The sequence below is a fragment of the Hyla sarda genome, chromosome 2 (genome assembly GCF_029499605.1).
Source record: "Hyla sarda isolate aHylSar1 chromosome 2, aHylSar1.hap1, whole genome shotgun sequence".
NCBI lineage: Eukaryota > Metazoa > Chordata > Amphibia > Anura > Hylidae > Hyla > Hyla sarda.
Genome location: NC_079190.1, coordinates 209,706,491 through 209,725,606, shown reverse-complemented (window position 1 = coordinate 209,725,606; position 19,116 = coordinate 209,706,491). Strand labels below are relative to the sequence as shown.

Sequence of the window (19,116 nt, the reverse complement as noted above, 5' to 3'; positions counted from 1 at the left end):
ATCTTTTGCAATATTAACAAAAAACGTTAAATGCTGCGGGTCAGTAATGCTAGGCTTTTCAACATGATACAAAACATCATTATTTAGATAAAAATTTGTCAAGCACATGCTGAAAAAAAAAAAACAGTATTTTGAAATACATTTGTGCCATAGTATGCAGCAGTTACATGACTGTTTAGTTTTGTATACTTCTTTTGCATATGAATGTACTGTATATGTTTGATGTAAAGGGAAAATGATGTAGTCATAAATCAAGGACTGCAGCTGTTTGTATGATCATGATTGTGAGGCTTTTGTTTGGAGTACATCCTGAAAGCTGTGTAAATGCATGGGACTATATAGGATTCAAAAATGATCTAATGTTGAAATAAAGAATTGTAGGTAATGTATTTTTTTATTTTGCTATATATATTTTAAAATAATTATAAGCCTATCTAAAGCTGAAGCTGAGACTTCCTGTTCTGTACAGATAATTTCCCAGCAATGCCCTCCTTATGATCACAGATAACAATAAAGTGAAAGGTGACACCAGTGTATAGATAAAACACCATTCACAATAGGTGAGAGCTTAGAGTTCAGCTTCACCCTCACAGTAGAATGACCTCTACACAGTTCACAAAGCATGTCCACAAACCTCTCCCATTCATGTGAAACCTCTCCCATTCATATGTCCATGGGGTATACTGTAAACAGCTAAGGCAAGATTGCTACACTCAACTTTAGCAGCTGATAATTATTGGAAGGATTAAGATTTTTTCATAGAAGCAATTTAGAAATCTGTTTAACTTTCTGGAGCCAGTTGATATAAAAAAAAAAGTTTTTCTCCTGGAATACCCCTTTAACGTTAACACCATTGACCGTGCGTTTTAAGTAATGATTATGATTCGGACATTTACGCATGCGGTAATACCAAATATGTTTATATTTATTTTTATTTACACAGTTTTTTTAAATGGGAAAAGTGGGGTTATTCAAACTTTTATTAGGGAAGGGGCTAAATCATCTTTATTAACTTTATTTCCCCTTTTTTTTTGCAATGTTATAGCCCCCATAGGGGACTATAGCATGCATTACACTACTTGCCCACACTGATAGCCATAGCATAGCCTTAATCAGTGTTTTCGGCGCTCGACTGCTCCCGTCTGGATCTCAGACACGGAGCAGTCATTCGGCAATCGGACAACGTGTTTATACAACTGATCTGTCCCGATCAGCCCGACTGAGCTGCCGGGAATGCTTTTTTTTAGCTTTAGACACGGCGATCAACTTTGATCGCCACGTCTAAAGGGTTAATACCAGACATCATCATTAGCCACAGGTCCTGACTACCGTTAGCTACCAGGAACGAAATGGATATGACGCTGGGTCACCGAAGGGTCACTGCCTGACCCTGCGTTATATCGTGGAAGCGGGTGCGGGGCATACAGTTACGCCCTGCATCCCCAAGAGGTTAAAATAATTAAATCAATTCCTTGAGAGGCCTGATGAAACACCATGCACCAAAAAGTTTTATTTTTAATAACATTTTTAAATATTTTTTTTTGAAACAGGGGTAACTAGCTAACCTCTTGCTCTTGCTAATTCCAATTCACTTTTTTTTATCTTACTTTCAGCTGTTTTTCTGTTTACACAAATTTCTTTCTTAGCACACTTAACGATAACATGTTTTTTGGCTTGATAGAGCAAATGCAGCACACTGTCTACAGTGTGGTTTTTGTACAATGTTTGGAAATATTTTAGTAGTGGAGTGCTGCTACTCCTGTCTGGGATGTTAAGTACATATTGCACACACTTTTCCTCAGACAGGTTTGCTCCTTACAACTGCACTCTTTAAAAAAGGATGCTGCATCTGCATGCATTGGCCTTTCTGGGGCCTCTGACCAACACCTATTCTGCCAACTGATTGGCTGGGAACTGTATGCAAGGCATTATTGGCTTCCCTGCATTTAGATCCTACTTCTTGCAAGGCAATTGGCTAACGTGAGGTCCTTTGATCCTCTCTCCTACTTGCAAGCTGTTCTGGGCTACCCTGCCATGTGTTCCACCTTCCTTCTCCGTTTCTCTCATGGAGTCAATGCCATTTATCTAAGTTTCGTTACGATTTTTGTAAGTTAGCAGTAGTGTGTGTCTACATTTTCCTTGTGCTTATCAGCAATTTGTACTTCATCTGTGTTTCTTGATTGTTTATACATGTACTGTATCCTGAGTCCCCCCCAGTGTAGTGTTGTTTTGGTGATATGGTTCAACCAAAGCAAACTGGTCAAAGTTTGTCTTTGTGCAAAACTTTTCCTAAAGTTCAAGCTGAACTCAGGTTTGCCAGATTGGATTTGATCTATTATTATATCACTGCTTTGTAAAGTACAGTTATACTTTTTTCTATATATTTGTCATAATAAGAAATGCTTTGTTTTGTTTTTTTCTCTTAAATAGCGTGAAAATTCATAGACATTAGTTACATGGAATAATAATGATGCTGTTTCAGTAAACTGTCTCTTGAGGACATTTAGCATTTGATATGACGTTATGAAATTGAAGCTTACCTGGAATATACTTCCACAAGTTGAACTGTCATTGACTGAAAAAACAAATTTCAAGAATGGAACATCTTGAGATAAATCAACTGAACCTTGACAGCCCGGGTTAGAAAAAATATCATTCATAAAAAGTTGGCTTTCATTATAACCAGAATAGTAAATTGGACACAAGTAAATGTGGAGTTCAATTTCCTGTGGACCACATGTCACCAAGATGTCATTATAATCTGTAAGAAAAATGAAAAACACAAAGTTTGAAGAAGAGGTTTACATTTTATTAGTTTTTTTTCTTTTAAACAATGTTTAGTAAGATAAAAAAAATGCTATCACGATCATACATTATTTTGATGTACAATTTAAAGATGACAGAGCCCTTAAATGTGATGTAAATTCAGCCTTACAGCTTTACCCTCAAAGAACAGGAAGAAGTCTTCATATATAATATTGTAAATGTAGAAACTGCACTGGGAAGAAATGAAATTACTAACACATCTAACATTTTTAAATATATAGAAGCTGCCCTGGAGCCACTGTATATAGCCCTGAAAAAAGGTTAAAACAGCACAAAGTGAGGTCACCCCTCAGCAGAGGTCCCACCACCGACACGCATTCACCACTGCTGAAATATAGGTGCACTTGTTAGAAGGAACTGATAAACTGGAGTGTGCCTGCAGTGTGTTTTTATTTAACACATAAACCTGTGCCAAAATTATTATCCAATTTGGCACTATTTTTATATTGTCTGTACCAACTCTTTTTTTTTTGTGTGTGTGTGCTTCCAGGAGGTGTGGTTAACAGATGCACTGGTTTGTGGGCAACATTTATCACTTGCACAAAAATTATTTTTGCGCAAATGTTTTTCAGTGGCTAGCTGGTGTCGAAATGCATGTGAGCTTTTCATACTTTGTTGAACTATCCAGGGGCTTCCTGTCATTTGCATAAATTTATGAAGCGACAAACGACATTTTGCACAGCAACTTGTGCAGCAGGTTTCGCATTGCACAAAAACCTTCACTAATGACGAATTCTTCCCTTGTTTTGTCGTAGCCTCTGTGTTGGTTCAGGGCTCTACAATTTGCACTCACATCCTTCAACTGCCTTGTCCGCAACTAAAGAGAGACTGAGCAGTGCTGTTGTGTGCCCGAGGCTCCACTGCCCATCAGAGTAAAGTAAAAATGTGCTGGAGAATGACTGTCTGTGAAATTTACCAGGGAAGGAAAAGGTACGGAGACCCAGATCATAAGTGAGAAAGGGGGGGGGTAGATGTATGAATTGTGTTTCCCTTATAGACAACTCTAATTGTAGGCATTCCAGTGGCCCATTGTCCCATTAGTCCATCTGGCATTTGCCAAAATTTCCAGAAAGACTGTCTGGCCCTGATTGCAAGTAAAGACAACTGGCAATACATTTCCTTATGCTCTGTATTCCTGGTATCATGGCTCCCATGACTGACAGATGATGCCAGGAGTACAGAATGAGGGACCAGTATGGGAATGGAGCAGCAGATGACATTAACATCAATGGGGTCTGCTTCAAATTTTTTGTAGCGGAAATTCAACAAAGGAAAACCCACCTTGGCTCAAACCAACAGTGGTAAAACACAGTGGAACATCTATGGATGCTTACAGGTTTCCCAGGATTAGAAAAACATTGATAATTTCTCCCAGAAACAGCGCCATTCTTGTCCTCAGTTCATGTGTTGTATTGCCGTTATGTTTTTTTTTAATGTGGCCAAGTTGTAATACCACACACAAACTGAGTACAAATGTGACAGTGTTTTTCAAAGAACGCAGTTATACTATTGTAATCCTGGATATGCCCTTTAATAAGAATTCTATAATACCTTGTAATCTTTTTATCATAATTTGTCTGGCTTTTTAACTAATTATATTCCATTTGGCATAAATACTCAGTAATAGAGAAGACCTACATCTGTGTCTGTGTCAGATGCTCAACACCACACTGTACTGTAAACTCCGGCTATCGGAATCATCACTAATTAGCTCATTAGTTATAAAAAAGGTCACAAATATTGAATACTAAATGTGATTCCAGAAATGTCTAATCATTTACCAGGGGTCATGAATATCTCAGTGTCATAAATTATGTAACTGCTAAAAAGAAATGCATAATAAAGCTTAAAAAAAATCAAAAAAATAAGGAACCTTAAAACAACTACATATTTACTTTGACCATTATATGTCAAAACTATTAATTTGAAACTAGTTTCAAAAGAATTACTCATGTAAGTGCAAACAATTTGTACCTAACAAATCAAAAAAGAGAAATGCTAGTGAAAAAGGAGCCAGCTATTGCAATCATTACTATGGCATATTCAGATCCCTTATAAATAATCTATGAACCACCCTAGTTTTCTATGAAATTAAGTATTGAATGTTTATGTAGTCAAGGACAGTGATGAGCGGCATAGGCCATATTCAAATTTGCGGTATTTCGCGAATATATGGACGAATATTCGTCATATATTTGCGAAATTCGCATATTCGTTATATTCGTTTTTCGCATATGCGAAAATATATTCGCATATTCACGAATATTGAGCCCTCCCTTCTTTAATGGTATAGGGAACTGTGACTAGTGGATTAACTCTGTAATTTTCCACCCATTGAAACCAATAGGCCCATTGTGGTCTATGGGGATCTCACGGCATGTAAAACAGTAAACTAAGCTGGACCATCTTGGCAGCACAGTGGATGGAAGACCACCATGGGGTCAAGTCCCAGTGTGGGATGGAGTTTGACAGTGTTGTGGTTAACTTTACTTTCCTGGAAACGCTGCTGAGTTGCCCATAACAACCAACCAGATTGCTTCTTTAATTTTTCACAAGGCCTCTGCAAAATGAAAGAAGCGATCTGATTGGTTGCTATGGGCAACTCAGAAACTTTTCCTGGAAAAGTTTCTGAGTTGCCCATAGCAACCATATTGCTTCCTTCATTTTTCAGAGGCCTTTTCAAAAATGAAGGAAGCAATCTGGTTGGTTGCTATGGGCAACTGCACAACTCTTCCTCTACACTGGTTTTGATGAATCTCCCCCATAGAGGGAGATTTATCAAAACCTCTCCAGAGGAAAAGTTTCTGAGTTGCCCATAGCAACCAATCAGATCGTGTCTTTTATTTTTCATAGGCCTTTTCAAAAATGAAGTAAGCAATCTGATTGGTTGGTATGGGCAACTGCACAACTCTTCCTCTACACTGGTTTTCCGCATATGCGCATGTTCGCGAATATTGAGCCCTCTCTTCTTTAATGGTATAGGGAACTATGACTAGTGCATTAACTCTGTGATTTTTTACTCATTGGAACCAATAGGCCCATTGTGGTCTATGCGGATCTCCTCATGGCAAGTAAAACAGAAAGCTAAGCAGGACTGTCTTGGCAGCACAGTGGATGGGAGACCACCATGGGTTTGTGTCCTGGGGTGGGACAGAGTTTTACAGTGTTGTGATTTAACTTTACTTTCCTGGAAAAGTTGCCCATAGCAACCAATCAGATCGCTTCTTTCATTTTTCACAAAGCCTCTGCAAAATGAAGGAAGCAGAATGATTGGTTGCTATGGGCAACTCAGAAACTTTTCCTCTGGACAGGTTTTGATTAATCTCCCTCTATGGGGGAGATTCATCAAAACCAGTGTAGAGGAAGAGTTGTGCAGTTGCCCATAGCAACCAATCAGATTGCTTCTTTCATTTTTGAAAAGGCCTCTGAAAAATGAAGGAAGCAATCTGGTTGCTATGGGCAACTCAGAAACTTCCAGGAAAAGCTGCTGAGTTGCCCATAGCAACCAATCAGATCGCTTCCTTCATTTTTGAAAAGGCCTCTGAAAAATGGAGGAAGCAATCTGGTTGCTATGGGCAACTCAGCAGCTTTTCTAGGAAAGTAAAGTTAAACTACAACACTGTAGAGCTCTGTCCCACCCCAGGGCTAGAGCCCATGGTGGTCTCCCATCCACTGTGCTGCTGAGACAGGCATGCTTAGCTTACTGCTTTACATGCTGTGAGATCCCCATAGACCACAATGGGCCTATCGGTTTGAATGGGCAAAAAAGCACTGAGTTAATGCACTAGTCACAGGTCCCTATACCATTAAATAAGGGAGGACTCAATATTCGCGAATATGAGCATATATTTTCACATATGCAAAAAAAAATGTGAATATTCGTAATTACGAATATATAGTGCTATGTTTGCAATATTCGCGAATTCGCGAATATGCGATATTCACGAATAAAATTCGAATTGCAAATATTCGCAAGTAACACTAGTCTCGGATATCTGGCAAGGACCAGGATTCAGAACTGGATCTGGAATTGTTAGTCTTTTCTTTATTTTTATTATAGTGCAAGGCTTATTGAGGCCCAAGAGCAGAGGTAGGCAGTGAACTGATATGTTACAACTTGGGAGGGGGTTACATGCTTTTTTCTGATTATACTGCTTTTAAAAAACTCAACTTTTTTCAACAAAATGAAACCGTTTTCTGTATTCTGACCTCTATAACTTTTTTTTTTTTTCAGTATATGGTTCTGTGTAAATGCTCATTTTTGCTCTGTGATTTGAATTTTTAACAGTACCACTAACATAATTTGGTGGTTGGTTTTAGAATTATAGCCTTCATTGCTAGTAGTAAGCTAATCTGGTGTTTTGCACAATGCAGGAGGGAGCTGACTCTTCAAGCTTCCCTGCCTCCTTCCTCTGTGCTCTCATCTGCCCACCTATCTGTTCACTATGCATAAAACTTCACTCTCACGTCAGTAAGATGTGGGCAAATGTGCTCACGCCCTTAGAGTGTGAGAGTGAAGATTTATGTATAGTCATCGGATGGGCAGGCATATGGAAGCACGGAGAAAGGAGGCATTAGCTTCCTACTAATGGAGGCTCTAACTCTGCAATTGGACCACTGATTTATGTAAGGGATATATTGTTTTATAACACTGTGTATTGGGTGAACCAGCTATAAGTGTCCCTATAAGTTTACGCTATCTAAGAATTAGACATTAGTGTGCCACCGCTAAATATACAATACAGACGAAAAGTTTGGACACACCTTCTCATTCAAAGAGTTTTCTTTATTTTCATGACTATGAAAATTGTAGATTCACACTGAAGGCATCAAAACTATGAATTAACACATGTGGAATTATAGACATAACAAAAAAGTGTGAAACAACTGAAAATATGTCATATTCTAGGTGGAAAGTGTCCCCAAGTGCAGTCCCAAAAACCATCAAGAGCTACAAAGAAACTGGCTCACATGCGGACCGTCTCAGGAAAGGAAAACCAAGAGTCACCTCTTTTGCGGAGGCTAAGTTCATCCGAGTCACCAGCCTCAGAAATCGCAGGTTAACAGCAGCTCGGATTAGATACCAGGTCAGCGCCGCACAGAGTTCTAGCAGCAGACACATCTCTAGAACAACTGTTAAGAGGAGACTGTGTGAATCAGGCCTTCATGGTAGAATATATGCTAGGAAACCACTGCTAAGGACAGGCAACAAGCAGAAGAGACTTGTTTGGGCTAAAGAACACAAGGAATGGACATTAGACCAGTGGAAATCTGTGCTTTGGTCTGATGAGTCCAAATTTGAGATCTTTGGTTCCAACCACCGTATCTTTGTGCGACGCAGAAAAGGTGAACGGATGGACTCTACATGCCTGGTTCCCACCGTGAAGCATGGAGGAGGAGGTGTGATGGTGTGGAGGTGCTTTGCTGGTGACACTGTTGGGGATTTATTCAAAATTGAAGGCATACTGAACCAGCATGGCTACCATAGCATCTTGCAGCGGCATGCTATTCCATCCGGTTTGCGTTTAGTTGGACCATCATTTATTTTTCAACAGGACAATGACCCCAAACACACCCCCAGGCTGTGTAAGGGCTATTTGACCAAGAAGGAGAGTGATGGGGTGCTGCGCCAGATGACCTGGCCTCCACAGTCACGGGACCTGAACCCAATGAAGGCAAAAGGGCCAACAAGTGCTAAGCATCTTTGGGAACTCCTTCAAGACTGTTGGAAAACCATTTCAGATGACAATCTCTTCAAGTTCATCAAGAGAATTCCAAGAGTGTGCAAAGCAGTAATCAAAGCAAAAGGTGGCTACTTTGAAGAACCTAGAATATGATATATTTTCAGTTGTTTCACACTTTTTTGTTATGTCTATAATTCCACATCTGTTAATTCATAGTTTTGATGCCTTCAGTGTGAATCTACAATTTTCATAGTAATGAAAATAAAGAAAACTCTTTCAATGAGAAGGTGTGTCCAAACTTTTGGTCTGTAGTGTATATACTGAAGTTCTTTGTATGCTGATATACATATCTCATGAAGTTATATCATGAAAATGATAAGCACGGAAGTTTGACCCAATTTAGAAGAAAAAATTAATAAAATGATAACCAAAAGTAAAATATCACTTTATGGCCAGCATTTATCATTGTAGATGTAAGTGAAGCATTTTTCTACACCGTTTTTTTGTGTGCTGGTAATGTGTAGGAGCGACCAATTTATTAAATAGTTGCAGAGCATTTAATACATTTTGTGCAGGGACACATTTTCTGAAATTTCTCTCTTCACATACACCAAAAAGCTAAGCTAAGTCTGGGCTGGTGTAGTTTTAGAGACTTTTCAGTGGCTTTGCGCCTTTTTTGTGCCTTTTCAAAAAAACACACAGTTCATTAAACCCTTCCAGGTCATGTGTATTGCCAAAATCTGTGGATTGCCACTCAAAATCAGCAGAAATGTGTAAATCAAAAGGCGCAAAAAAGCGCAAATAAATCCTACTTGCGCGTTTTTTGCGCCTTTTGTAGACACAAAAAACTGTGTAAAGACAATAATAAATGTCGGCCTATGTCTGCAATATTGCGCTACTACATATAAAGCACTATGGAAGTTGGAGGTGCTTTTATCTGGCCATTAATCAGCTTAGAAATGTGTGCATCTTTTTTTTTTTTTTTTTTAAGATGTTAATACCATTAAAGAGAATTCCCACTTGGTATTCTCTGCTATGTGTTACTGACAAACATCATCTTTTACTCTGATGTAATCCACCAATAATAACACAGAGATGGCCACTCATGCTAATCATAACTTGCAGCAATCATCTGATTTTTGTCTCTTTGCTGCGAAAGTCTGAAATTGCTGTAAAAATTGCAAAATTTCCAAAATTGCAATGCCAAATTTTTACCACTATTTCATCCATTAGTGGCAAATATGCACATTGTATTAAGTGATATACCACCCCGTGTGTGTGAATACAGCCTAAGTTGTCAAATGAATGAGTCCTTTAGTGATTGGATGTAATTCTTATGATTTTAAGGGATTGTTTAGAATTTAACTGGTATTTGCTTTCTTACAAAAACAGCATCACACCTTTCCCCAAGTTGGGTGTGGTATTACAACTCGGCTCCATTCAATTTAATGAAACTAAGCCGCAATATCACACACAGAGGACAAAAGTGACACTGTTTGTGGAAGAAATCAGCTATATTTTTATGACCCTGATTAACCCTTTAACATAAAAAATCTGTAATAAATCTGTTTGTTTATATGCAGAAATCAAGCACTTGTTTTTATACATTTGGAATACATAACTAATAGGCAATTAAAGGGGTTATCAGGAATAGAAAAACAGAGCTAATTTCCATTATCTTCAATTGAACAGAGCTGCAGAACCATACCCAACCTGGAGACAGACGGGGAGTGGTTTTTAATAGAAATTAGCTCTGTTTCTCTATTCCTGGTTAACCCATTTAAGTTTATTTATCTACCCCCTAGTAAAAAGAATACAGATATTTAATTGCCTTCAATGCAGCTTTATATATAAAGGTTATTAAAATACACAGATTGCAGCCCATTATGATGGCATTTGAAAACTCATCTCTTTACCTGGCTCAAAGACTATTAGGAGTCTGTATCAAAACATAACAACATTTATTTCACTTAGCTTTTGTATGGTGTATTTCAGCTTCAATATTTATTTATTTTTTAAGAATGAATTTTTAGTTTGCTTTACAGTACCTGGTGATCTGAGAGTGTTACCACAGTCATTAATGGTAATGCATTGATGTCCGTGAACAAGAACACACAGCACAATATAAAAAAAGTTCTGCTTTGATCCTTTGGTTGATGAAAAAGCCTTTAAAGGAGAAAATAACAATTATTTCAGTTTACATAAAACTTTTTTTTTTTGTTTACTATTTTATTTCCAGATAATATTCAGGTTATTCTACCATGTATTTTTTATTTGCAGATTATTTTTGCAGATTTTTCTGTTCAGAGTGTTTGATATTTTTTTTACATTTCATTCACATCACTGGTACTATAATACTCTACAGATGCCCCACACACAAATCTGCAACAAAATAATCTGTAGCCTACCTATCCCATGACAATTTTTTGTTGTTGAATTATCTTCAATTGTATGGTAAACAAACTAGTCATCCTAGTCTCAATGCAAAATATGCAACATGTACCATATGTCATTTATAATTCTGGTATATGTTTAGATTTATAGTCAATATGCAATTTTGTGCCACTTCAACACCAATACATGAATGCAGCTGTCACATCTGCACCTTCTTTAACTAGGCCTCTGTATAGATTGCCCAACTATTCTAGAAGTGATTTGGCTTTCCTTTCAGCTCCTCCTAACTCATTACCAAACCTACTTTCCTAGTCAATAACTTGATAGAAAAGTCTCTAGCGGTGAGATTATGACCAGGACATCTAGAAATAGTATCCCTTCCTCAATGCTACATGTAACTAAATGCCTTTGGAAGGCCAGTCTCAAATAGTCTAGGACATCTGAAAGTTTTTCGGTATTAAAGGGGTATTCCAAGATAAAACTTTTTTTTTTTCATATCAACTGGCTTCAGATTTGTAAATTACTTCTATTAAAAAATCGTAATCCTTCCAGTATTTATCAGCTGCTGAAGTTGAGTTGCTCTGTCTTACAACAGTGCTCTCTGCTTACACCTCTGTCTTTCTCAGAACCTTTTCTGGACAGTTCCTTAGACAGACAGCGGTGTCAACAGAGAGCACTGCTGTTTTTTCATGGAATACCCCTTTAAGTTGAATTTCAAGGAGCTTGGAGAGCAGATCAGGGCTATTTTTCCCATTGTCACACACAAATGTACCCAGTTTATCAAACACAACTATTTGTTGTGTTGAAATATCCTAATGCACCAGATATTATTTTTATTAAAATTTATTATCACTACAATTTTTGGGATAGTGTCCTTAGTTACAGTAATTGAAGAGTAATGCTAAAATTAAGTTTGTACAATGAGTAAGAATATGTTATCTGAACTTCAGGAATCCATTACAATATCTTAATGCAAAGGGGATTAAGATGACCCTGGCTATACTGTATCTGTAGGTCCATGTTACAAATAAGTTTTTAATAAAATACTTTTTCTTTTATAGGCATAAATACAGCACTATTTATTTATGTATATTTTATTGTACTTTAATACAGTCATACATAAATAGTCTACAACCTAGAATTAAATATATTCCTTTTCTATTCTATGGATTTTGAATATATGTTCATATTTTCTTTTAGACCAGAACTCTGATCTTCGTATCAGTTTATTATTATAGTGAACTGCATCAAGTGCTCCAGCAAAAGAAAACTAAATCACACCAACTGCATTTCCAAGATCAAGGTTAAAAGTTATATCCTCATAAAAACTAATCAATTTATTTTGGCATAACAGGTCCCTCAGGAACCTATGCGGACAAAACGGTAACAGTTTATTTTTAGTAGTATATAAATGTGAATGTTTTCAAGCTCATAGAAATATGGGCAATGAAAGTATCTCAAATAGACAGCATTGTATTAATAACCTCCCCCTCCTGCACACTGATTATCAGGTCATTTTAAGGTTTACATCAATAGCTTTTGACTGTCAAAAATAGATATATAACGTGCATTGTATTATTTTGCAATTAATATTTCATACAGTCTTATTGTTTTGTGGTTTCAAAGGGTAGAACAATGATAGAGCCATACTGCATAAGGTCATGGGATGCTTAGGAACAGAACCAGTCTCAATTTGGCCTAAAGTGGTGCAGATCTTTTTTGTCTACTTACACAAAAATACGTTTTGCTTCAATTCCATCCCTTTTTTCATGATATTTGTTTGCTGGCTGTAAATGGGCATAGGCTGTTTCCCCAAACTCAAAGATCAGCACTCGTCTACTGAACCTATACATCTCCCAAGGAGGATTGCACAAATGGTTGCTGGATTGTTCATGTGACCCTTTACTTCCATTATTTGTTGGCTGATAATCAGCCAACAAATGACCGATTGCCTGTTACACAAAGAAGCATCGGCCTGATTGGACGATAATATCCCCATGTAAATGGGTGCTCATGCTAGGTTCACATTGACGTCTTGAGCAATGGGAGTTTAGTGGAAAAAAATAGTGCATGGACAATTTTTTTTCTGGTTAAACTCCGCTAAACTACCGGATCCCTGACAGACCCCATTCAAGTGACCCAGCAGTGTCAGTTCTGTTACAGAACACAATGACCACTTGCCTATTACACTAAGAAGTATCAGACTGATAATACAGTTATCTCTCCATGTAATAGTGTGCTTAGGCTAGGTTCACATTGATGTTGTCTTTCGTCCTGTTCAGGGTCCATTCAGCTCTTTTTATTTATTTATTTATTTTTTTTTTTTGAGCCAAACGGACCCTGAACATCAAGACAACATCAATGTGAACCTAGCCTAAGCACACTATTGCATGGAGAGATAACTGTATTATCAGTCCAATACTTCTTAGTGTAATAGGCAAGCGGTCATTGTGTTCTGAAACAGGTCAGAAGACAACTGACACTGCTGGGTCCCAATGGACCCCATTCACTTGAATGGGGTCTGTCAGGGATCCGGTAGTTTAGCGGAGTTTAACCAGAAAAAAAAATTGTCCATGCACTATTTTTTTTCCACTAAACTCCCGTCGCTGTGATGGAGTTACTGACAGAACCAATGGCAATGTGAACGAGGCCTTATTCACATACAGGGACTAAGACTATTCAGGAACCTTCAGAAGTCTTTCTCATGACGAAAAATGAATACAACTGTATCCCGTGTAGGCAATACTCTGTAAGCTAAACAACCTAAATAACAACCTGCACTCCAAATTGTAGTGGACAACCGAAGACATTATACCGCTACGACTGATGTATTCAGGTCTCAGGGCATAGACTGAATACAATCATATTCCCTTCTCAGCTGAGATAAGGACTAGGCATGTAGGTTTCATATAAGTTTTTTTGCTATTTGGTTAATGTTATACAGTATGTAAAATTGATAGTTGTCTAATATCAAGAAGTGTCTAATATTCACACAGAAGGAAAAGACATGCCAGTTTACACATGTAGAAGCTCGCCACATTTTTATAGAAAGACAAGAAGGGTGAATCTTAATGTTTGTAATATCTTACAATTATGTTTTAAAGCTTTCCAGAGAAATAAGCATAATAAAACTATATCCCACCATGTGCTTCCAAAGGTACAAACAATTATATATAATGACCTCTCTGTGTGTGCAATGTCCTTTATACAACAAATCAACAAGTGAAGTTATGTAAAATAGTTACTGGGGTTTGTTACAAATGCATAAACAGAACCATTAAACCCTTTGCCAAAATATATGGGTAAAATAAATAAACTAAATTAACAGCAATATGTATGCTTTACGCACTTCTGAAAAAATAGATTTTGTCTAGTAAATGCAAAAGTTTGTAATATGACTCTCAGAAGTACAGTCTAGGTTCATATTCCGTTACTGTGTGTTATTAAATGATTTATCATGGCATAGATGCTTTGAAAAGACATCTGGCATTCTATCCTGCTGATCTCTCCATTGCATTTTACTAGAAATGATCCCCAGAAAGGTCATTATTATGTAAGAAGCCAGTTTTACTAATTTTCTTCTTGGATAATCTTATTTTATTACAGTATTTTAAATTTTTATACAACATGAATTCATTAAGTTAAATTTGTTGTATATTATATTTATAAGAGACATCCTAATTATAAGGTGTATGCAGACTGTATACAGCAGCCCAGTAGCATCCTAATGCAGAGCTGCTGGAATTGATTTGCCGTGTTTTTATATTCACAATAAATCAGTGTGATCTGCACTTTAAAGAATCAATTTATAATAGAATTTTAATGATTTTTTTCTTGTCCACAATCTATGATTTTCCAACGGCTAATATTTAAGGCTACATCCACTTTTATTAGGCTGGGTTCACATAAGTGCGGCGTCCAACACAATTTCCCTCCGGTGTGCACCTGAGGGAAACTGATGCTAGAATTGATCCCATTCATTTGAATGGGAGAGTTCATAATCATCCTGTGTCTCAATTTTCACGCTGGATTGTTGGACACGCCAGACGGCATCAGACAGGGGAACTTGGTTTCCCTCAGACGCCCAGAAACAATGATGCCAGATGCCATACAACTGATGACAACTGATGCATGCTGTCATCATTTATGGCATAAGTTGCATCAAGATCTAGGCTGAATTCACCTATGTCGGATGCCAGACATAGGTGAATCCAGTCTTAACTTCAATGCATAAAAAAAATAATAATAATTTGCAAAGAGTATAGATAAAACATCTTTTGCTGTCTATCTACAGCACCAATACCATATCATACATATGTGATTCCGTGGCCTAAGACTACAAACAAATCCAATTTAATCCAGTCTAATTTTATAGCCTCACACTCACATGTAACATCCTTATTGCTAACTGTACTAACATAGAAAAACAGATGGAAAGGGATATGGCGACAAGAGCAGACTACAATGTGGAATCACATTATTGATCTGCATCTTTTTTTTCCCTTTATTTAGATGTCTTGGGGCAATACCATCACTGAACAATTTACAAATACATAAATATAGATCTAGGAATGTTTTCAAAGTTCTTTTTTTCGGACCATGTTTCTGTTTTTAGCATAAAATAATAAAAGAAAATACATATCTATTTACTGCATTTAAATGCTAATTTCTACCATATGCACAAAATGAAAAAGTTATATGTGACAGAACTAGCACAAAACAGAAACAAATGATGTTATTTTTTTTCTTAAAGAACCACATAATATATACTTACCATATCTATTGAAGAGCTCTTCTGTCTTACATTCAGCGATGAGTTTATTTTTGTGCCACCTTTTCATATATATGCTATGTATTCCTCAATGTGGACTTTATATACACATACACTGGGGACTCACATGCATCATACTTGACAACCTATACGTACTATGCTATTAAGCCACATTGTTTTCTGAAGTGATTCAGCTGGGAAAACGGAAAGATGAAAATGGAGTAATTGTGTGTATGTAACAATAATTGTGACAAAAAGATCAGCCGTATGAAAGGATAAAATAATAACAAAGTGTACATACGCTTCCTGACCCAGTAACCTGAGAGAAAGGTTTAACAAGGAGATTTAATGCAATATAATCTACAACAGAAAGGATGCAAAAGATATCATTTTCACATGCTATAGTAATGTACACAAAGTAAGCAATGTACGTAAATCGGAACTGTTCTGTTTTCCTCTAAAGATTATGTTTCATTAATTGTTTAGGGCTAGTTCGAGGTATTTGGGGTCATTTAAAACAAACACATTTTGGTTGTTTGTAGCAATGTATTTGTTTTCTATGGCAATAAAGTGTCCTTTATATCATTATTGCAATGTTGTTCCTCTTTTCCAAAGTATTTAGTGTAAAAAAAATGTTTTTATTTTAATTATTATTTTTATAATCACACAATATAACACTTGGCAATAGGCAGAGTAAATCCAACAGGCCACTACAACCACAGTTTCTAGATCCCAGGAATCTACTCCATTTGGGTACCTTTATTCTTAAGACCACCAACACCTGTCATTGGTACACATTAGGGGGGAGATTTATCAAAACCTGTCCAGAGGAAAAGTTGCCCAGTTGCCCATAGCAACCAATCAGCTCGCTTCTTTCATTTTTAACAAGGCCTCTGCAAAATGAAAGAAGCGATCTGATTGGTTGCTATGGGCAACTGGGCAAGTTTTCCTCTGGACAGGTTTTGATAAATCTCCCCCTAGGTCCTTACAAGCTGGGTGTGCTGCTACCCACCTCCTGCAGACTCTCCTGCAGACTACTTACCCAGCTGGTCACATGTCTCTCTAGTAGGAAGGGATACTCCCTCTCTTCTCAATTGCACAACATGGTCTCACTGTCTTCTTAAATGTCTTTAACGCTTTAAGGAAGCCGGGTTTTTCTGTTTTTGCACTTTTGATTTTTGCTCATCAACTTCTAAAAATCATAACTAGGGATGAATCTGACGAATCCAAATTTGTAACGAATTTCATAAAAAATTTGATTTGCAGCGAATGCGAATACCACAGCAATTCGATCGCGCGAATCACTTCATTAAATTCCATTTAGTGTGGTCCAGGCTCCAGGGCATCTAAAATGGCGGATCCACATGTGAGGACATGGGGCAAGGAATCCTGGGAAGGCGGGAACAAGGGTAGGTGGGATGACCTTGAATCACATGCAGCATGCAACCTATCAGCAGCCAGCCACCCCTGTGTCACCGCCCTATATAATCTGCAGCCATATTGCGGCCAGTCACTTCAGGTTTTCATTGCAGAGAGATAGAATGGGACAGACAGCACTGTGTGTTGGCCAGAGAAGCAATTTTTCAGCAGCGAATCACCTACTAGTCACATCAGTGTTCTGTTGCACAGAGAGAAGGATAGATAGCAGTGTGTGTTGCACAGAAAAGCATTCTTACAGCAACAATTCACCTCCCAGTCACTACAGTGTTCTATTACAGAGAGGGACAGAGAGCAGTGTGTTGCACAGTGTGTTGTACAGAACGGCAGAGATTCAGCTCAAGCCCAAAATTCTGCCCAGAAGCACTGATAGGGAAGGGAGTGAGATTGAGAGAGAATGTGCAATTTTGGGTGTAATACATAGTGACTGTGCACTGCAGCACTGGTGTGTACTGCTGGTGTTGTACACAAATACTTTTTGTAAGCATACTGGAGCACATTGTCCTCCCCACATAAGTGCATATCACATACGTATATCTAAGTGGTGTACTATTTTGTATATAAATAGAAATGGTCACCTTTTCACACCTGGGTGGGTTTGGTGCGTTAAGTAGCGAGGGCTCACAGACTCACTCATAGATCCATGTGCAAAAGAATGAAACGCCACACAACCATTTCAATTGATTCTTAGAAGCTTTAGTGTAAATTTCTTGCATATGTACAAAAGTTCCAAACGTTTCATTTAAAATTAATGCAAAGAAATCGAAACAATTCACCCAGGTGCACCTGTTGCGGACACGCTAGACACTCTTCACGCTGCTGGAATTTTCAGCCCATGCCAGGGCCACCTTCAGTTGAACAGCCTTCCTCTCACGAAGGGGATCAGAGTGGAGATTGTGTCAATACTACGACATTTCGGAGGACACGCCTCCTGTTTTGAAAAAGGAGGCATGTCCTCCGAAAAGTCGTAGTATCGACGCAAGCTCCACTCTGATCCCCTTCGTGAGAGGAAGGTTGTTCAGCTCAAGGTGGCCCTGGCATGGGCTGAAAATTCCGGCAGCGTGAAGAGTGTCTAGCGTGTCCGCAACAGGTGCACCTGGGTGAATTGTTTTCGATTTCCTTGCATTACTTTTACATGAAACGTTTGGAACATTTGTATATATGCAAGAAATTTACACTAAAGCTTCTAAGGATTAATTGAAATGGTTGTGTGACGTTTCATTCTTTTGCACAGTGTACTATTTTGCTCCTGTTAAAATCTCAAGGGCCTAGATACTGTGAAACCTGTGAAAAGAGAAAAAAGAGGGGTGAGGACAGCGCTTTGTGTATTATCCAAGACACCTGGGTCCCAGGAGGGACTGGGAAAATGACGTCTCTTTAAAATGGCCGCTTACCAGATAGATAGTAAAACAGGCCTATCACTGTACTAGACATGGAGACAGGAGAGAACTGCAAGGCCCAGGGTCCAACAGGAGAGGATACAATCTTCTCCCATGTAGTAAGGAAAGGAGCTAGAAAAAAAACTGAACTTTGTCTAGGTGCTGTTCGCAAATCCAGGATAGTAAAACACAATTGTGTGAGAAGAAAGTGCCAGGAGGCACTGTGTTTATTAGTATAATTCCAATGACGCGTTTTGGAGGGTAATTCCTCCTTCCTCAGATTGGCATACAAGACATGGCACCAGGGGTGCTTTTATATACAATAAAATGGACGCTCACTTATGGTGGGCGGAGCTATACATACAGTTCATAATTTAATCATATAGAATAAAAACAGAATAAAACCATTTACAAACGTCACAGTTGATAGGAGGCAGAATGTACAGATGGAATTTAACAATAAAATCTTGCAATTTGCAGAAGCAAAGTTACACAACTATAGGTCACAGCATGCCCTCAGCTCTCATGCTCAGGCAGTGTTACATGAGAGCGAGGTTCAATGAGATAGAAATAAACAAAGTGTGGCTGCGCTAGTGTGAAGCATCTAGGTATACAGCGGAGCTAA

The 19,116-nt window shown here is 38.0% G+C and overlaps 1 protein-coding gene across 2 annotated transcripts in view; it reads right to left on the bottom strand.

The window, feature by feature from the left end:
* Nucleotides 1–16,527, bottom strand: part of LOC130357796 (zona pellucida-like domain-containing protein 1) — a 52,192-nt gene extending 35,665 nt beyond the window's left edge. Inside the window, exons 1-4 of one of the 2 annotated variants that reach the window (XM_056560536.1) lie at nucleotides 16,433–16,527; nucleotides 15,679–15,869; nucleotides 10,559–10,676; nucleotides 2,541–2,761 (exon numbers count right to left, since the gene is read on the bottom strand). In XM_056560536.1, the coding sequence (XP_056416511.1) occupies nucleotides 2,541–2,761; nucleotides 10,559–10,676; nucleotides 15,679–15,681 (342 nt within the window). In that variant the 5' untranslated portion in view covers nucleotides 15,682–15,869; nucleotides 16,433–16,527. The remainder of the gene's footprint in view (nucleotides 1–2,540; nucleotides 2,762–10,558; nucleotides 10,677–15,678; nucleotides 15,870–16,432) is intronic. The other variant, XM_056560537.1, reaches the window with a different exon arrangement.
* Between the last annotated feature and the right edge of the window lie 2,589 nt (nucleotides 16,528–19,116).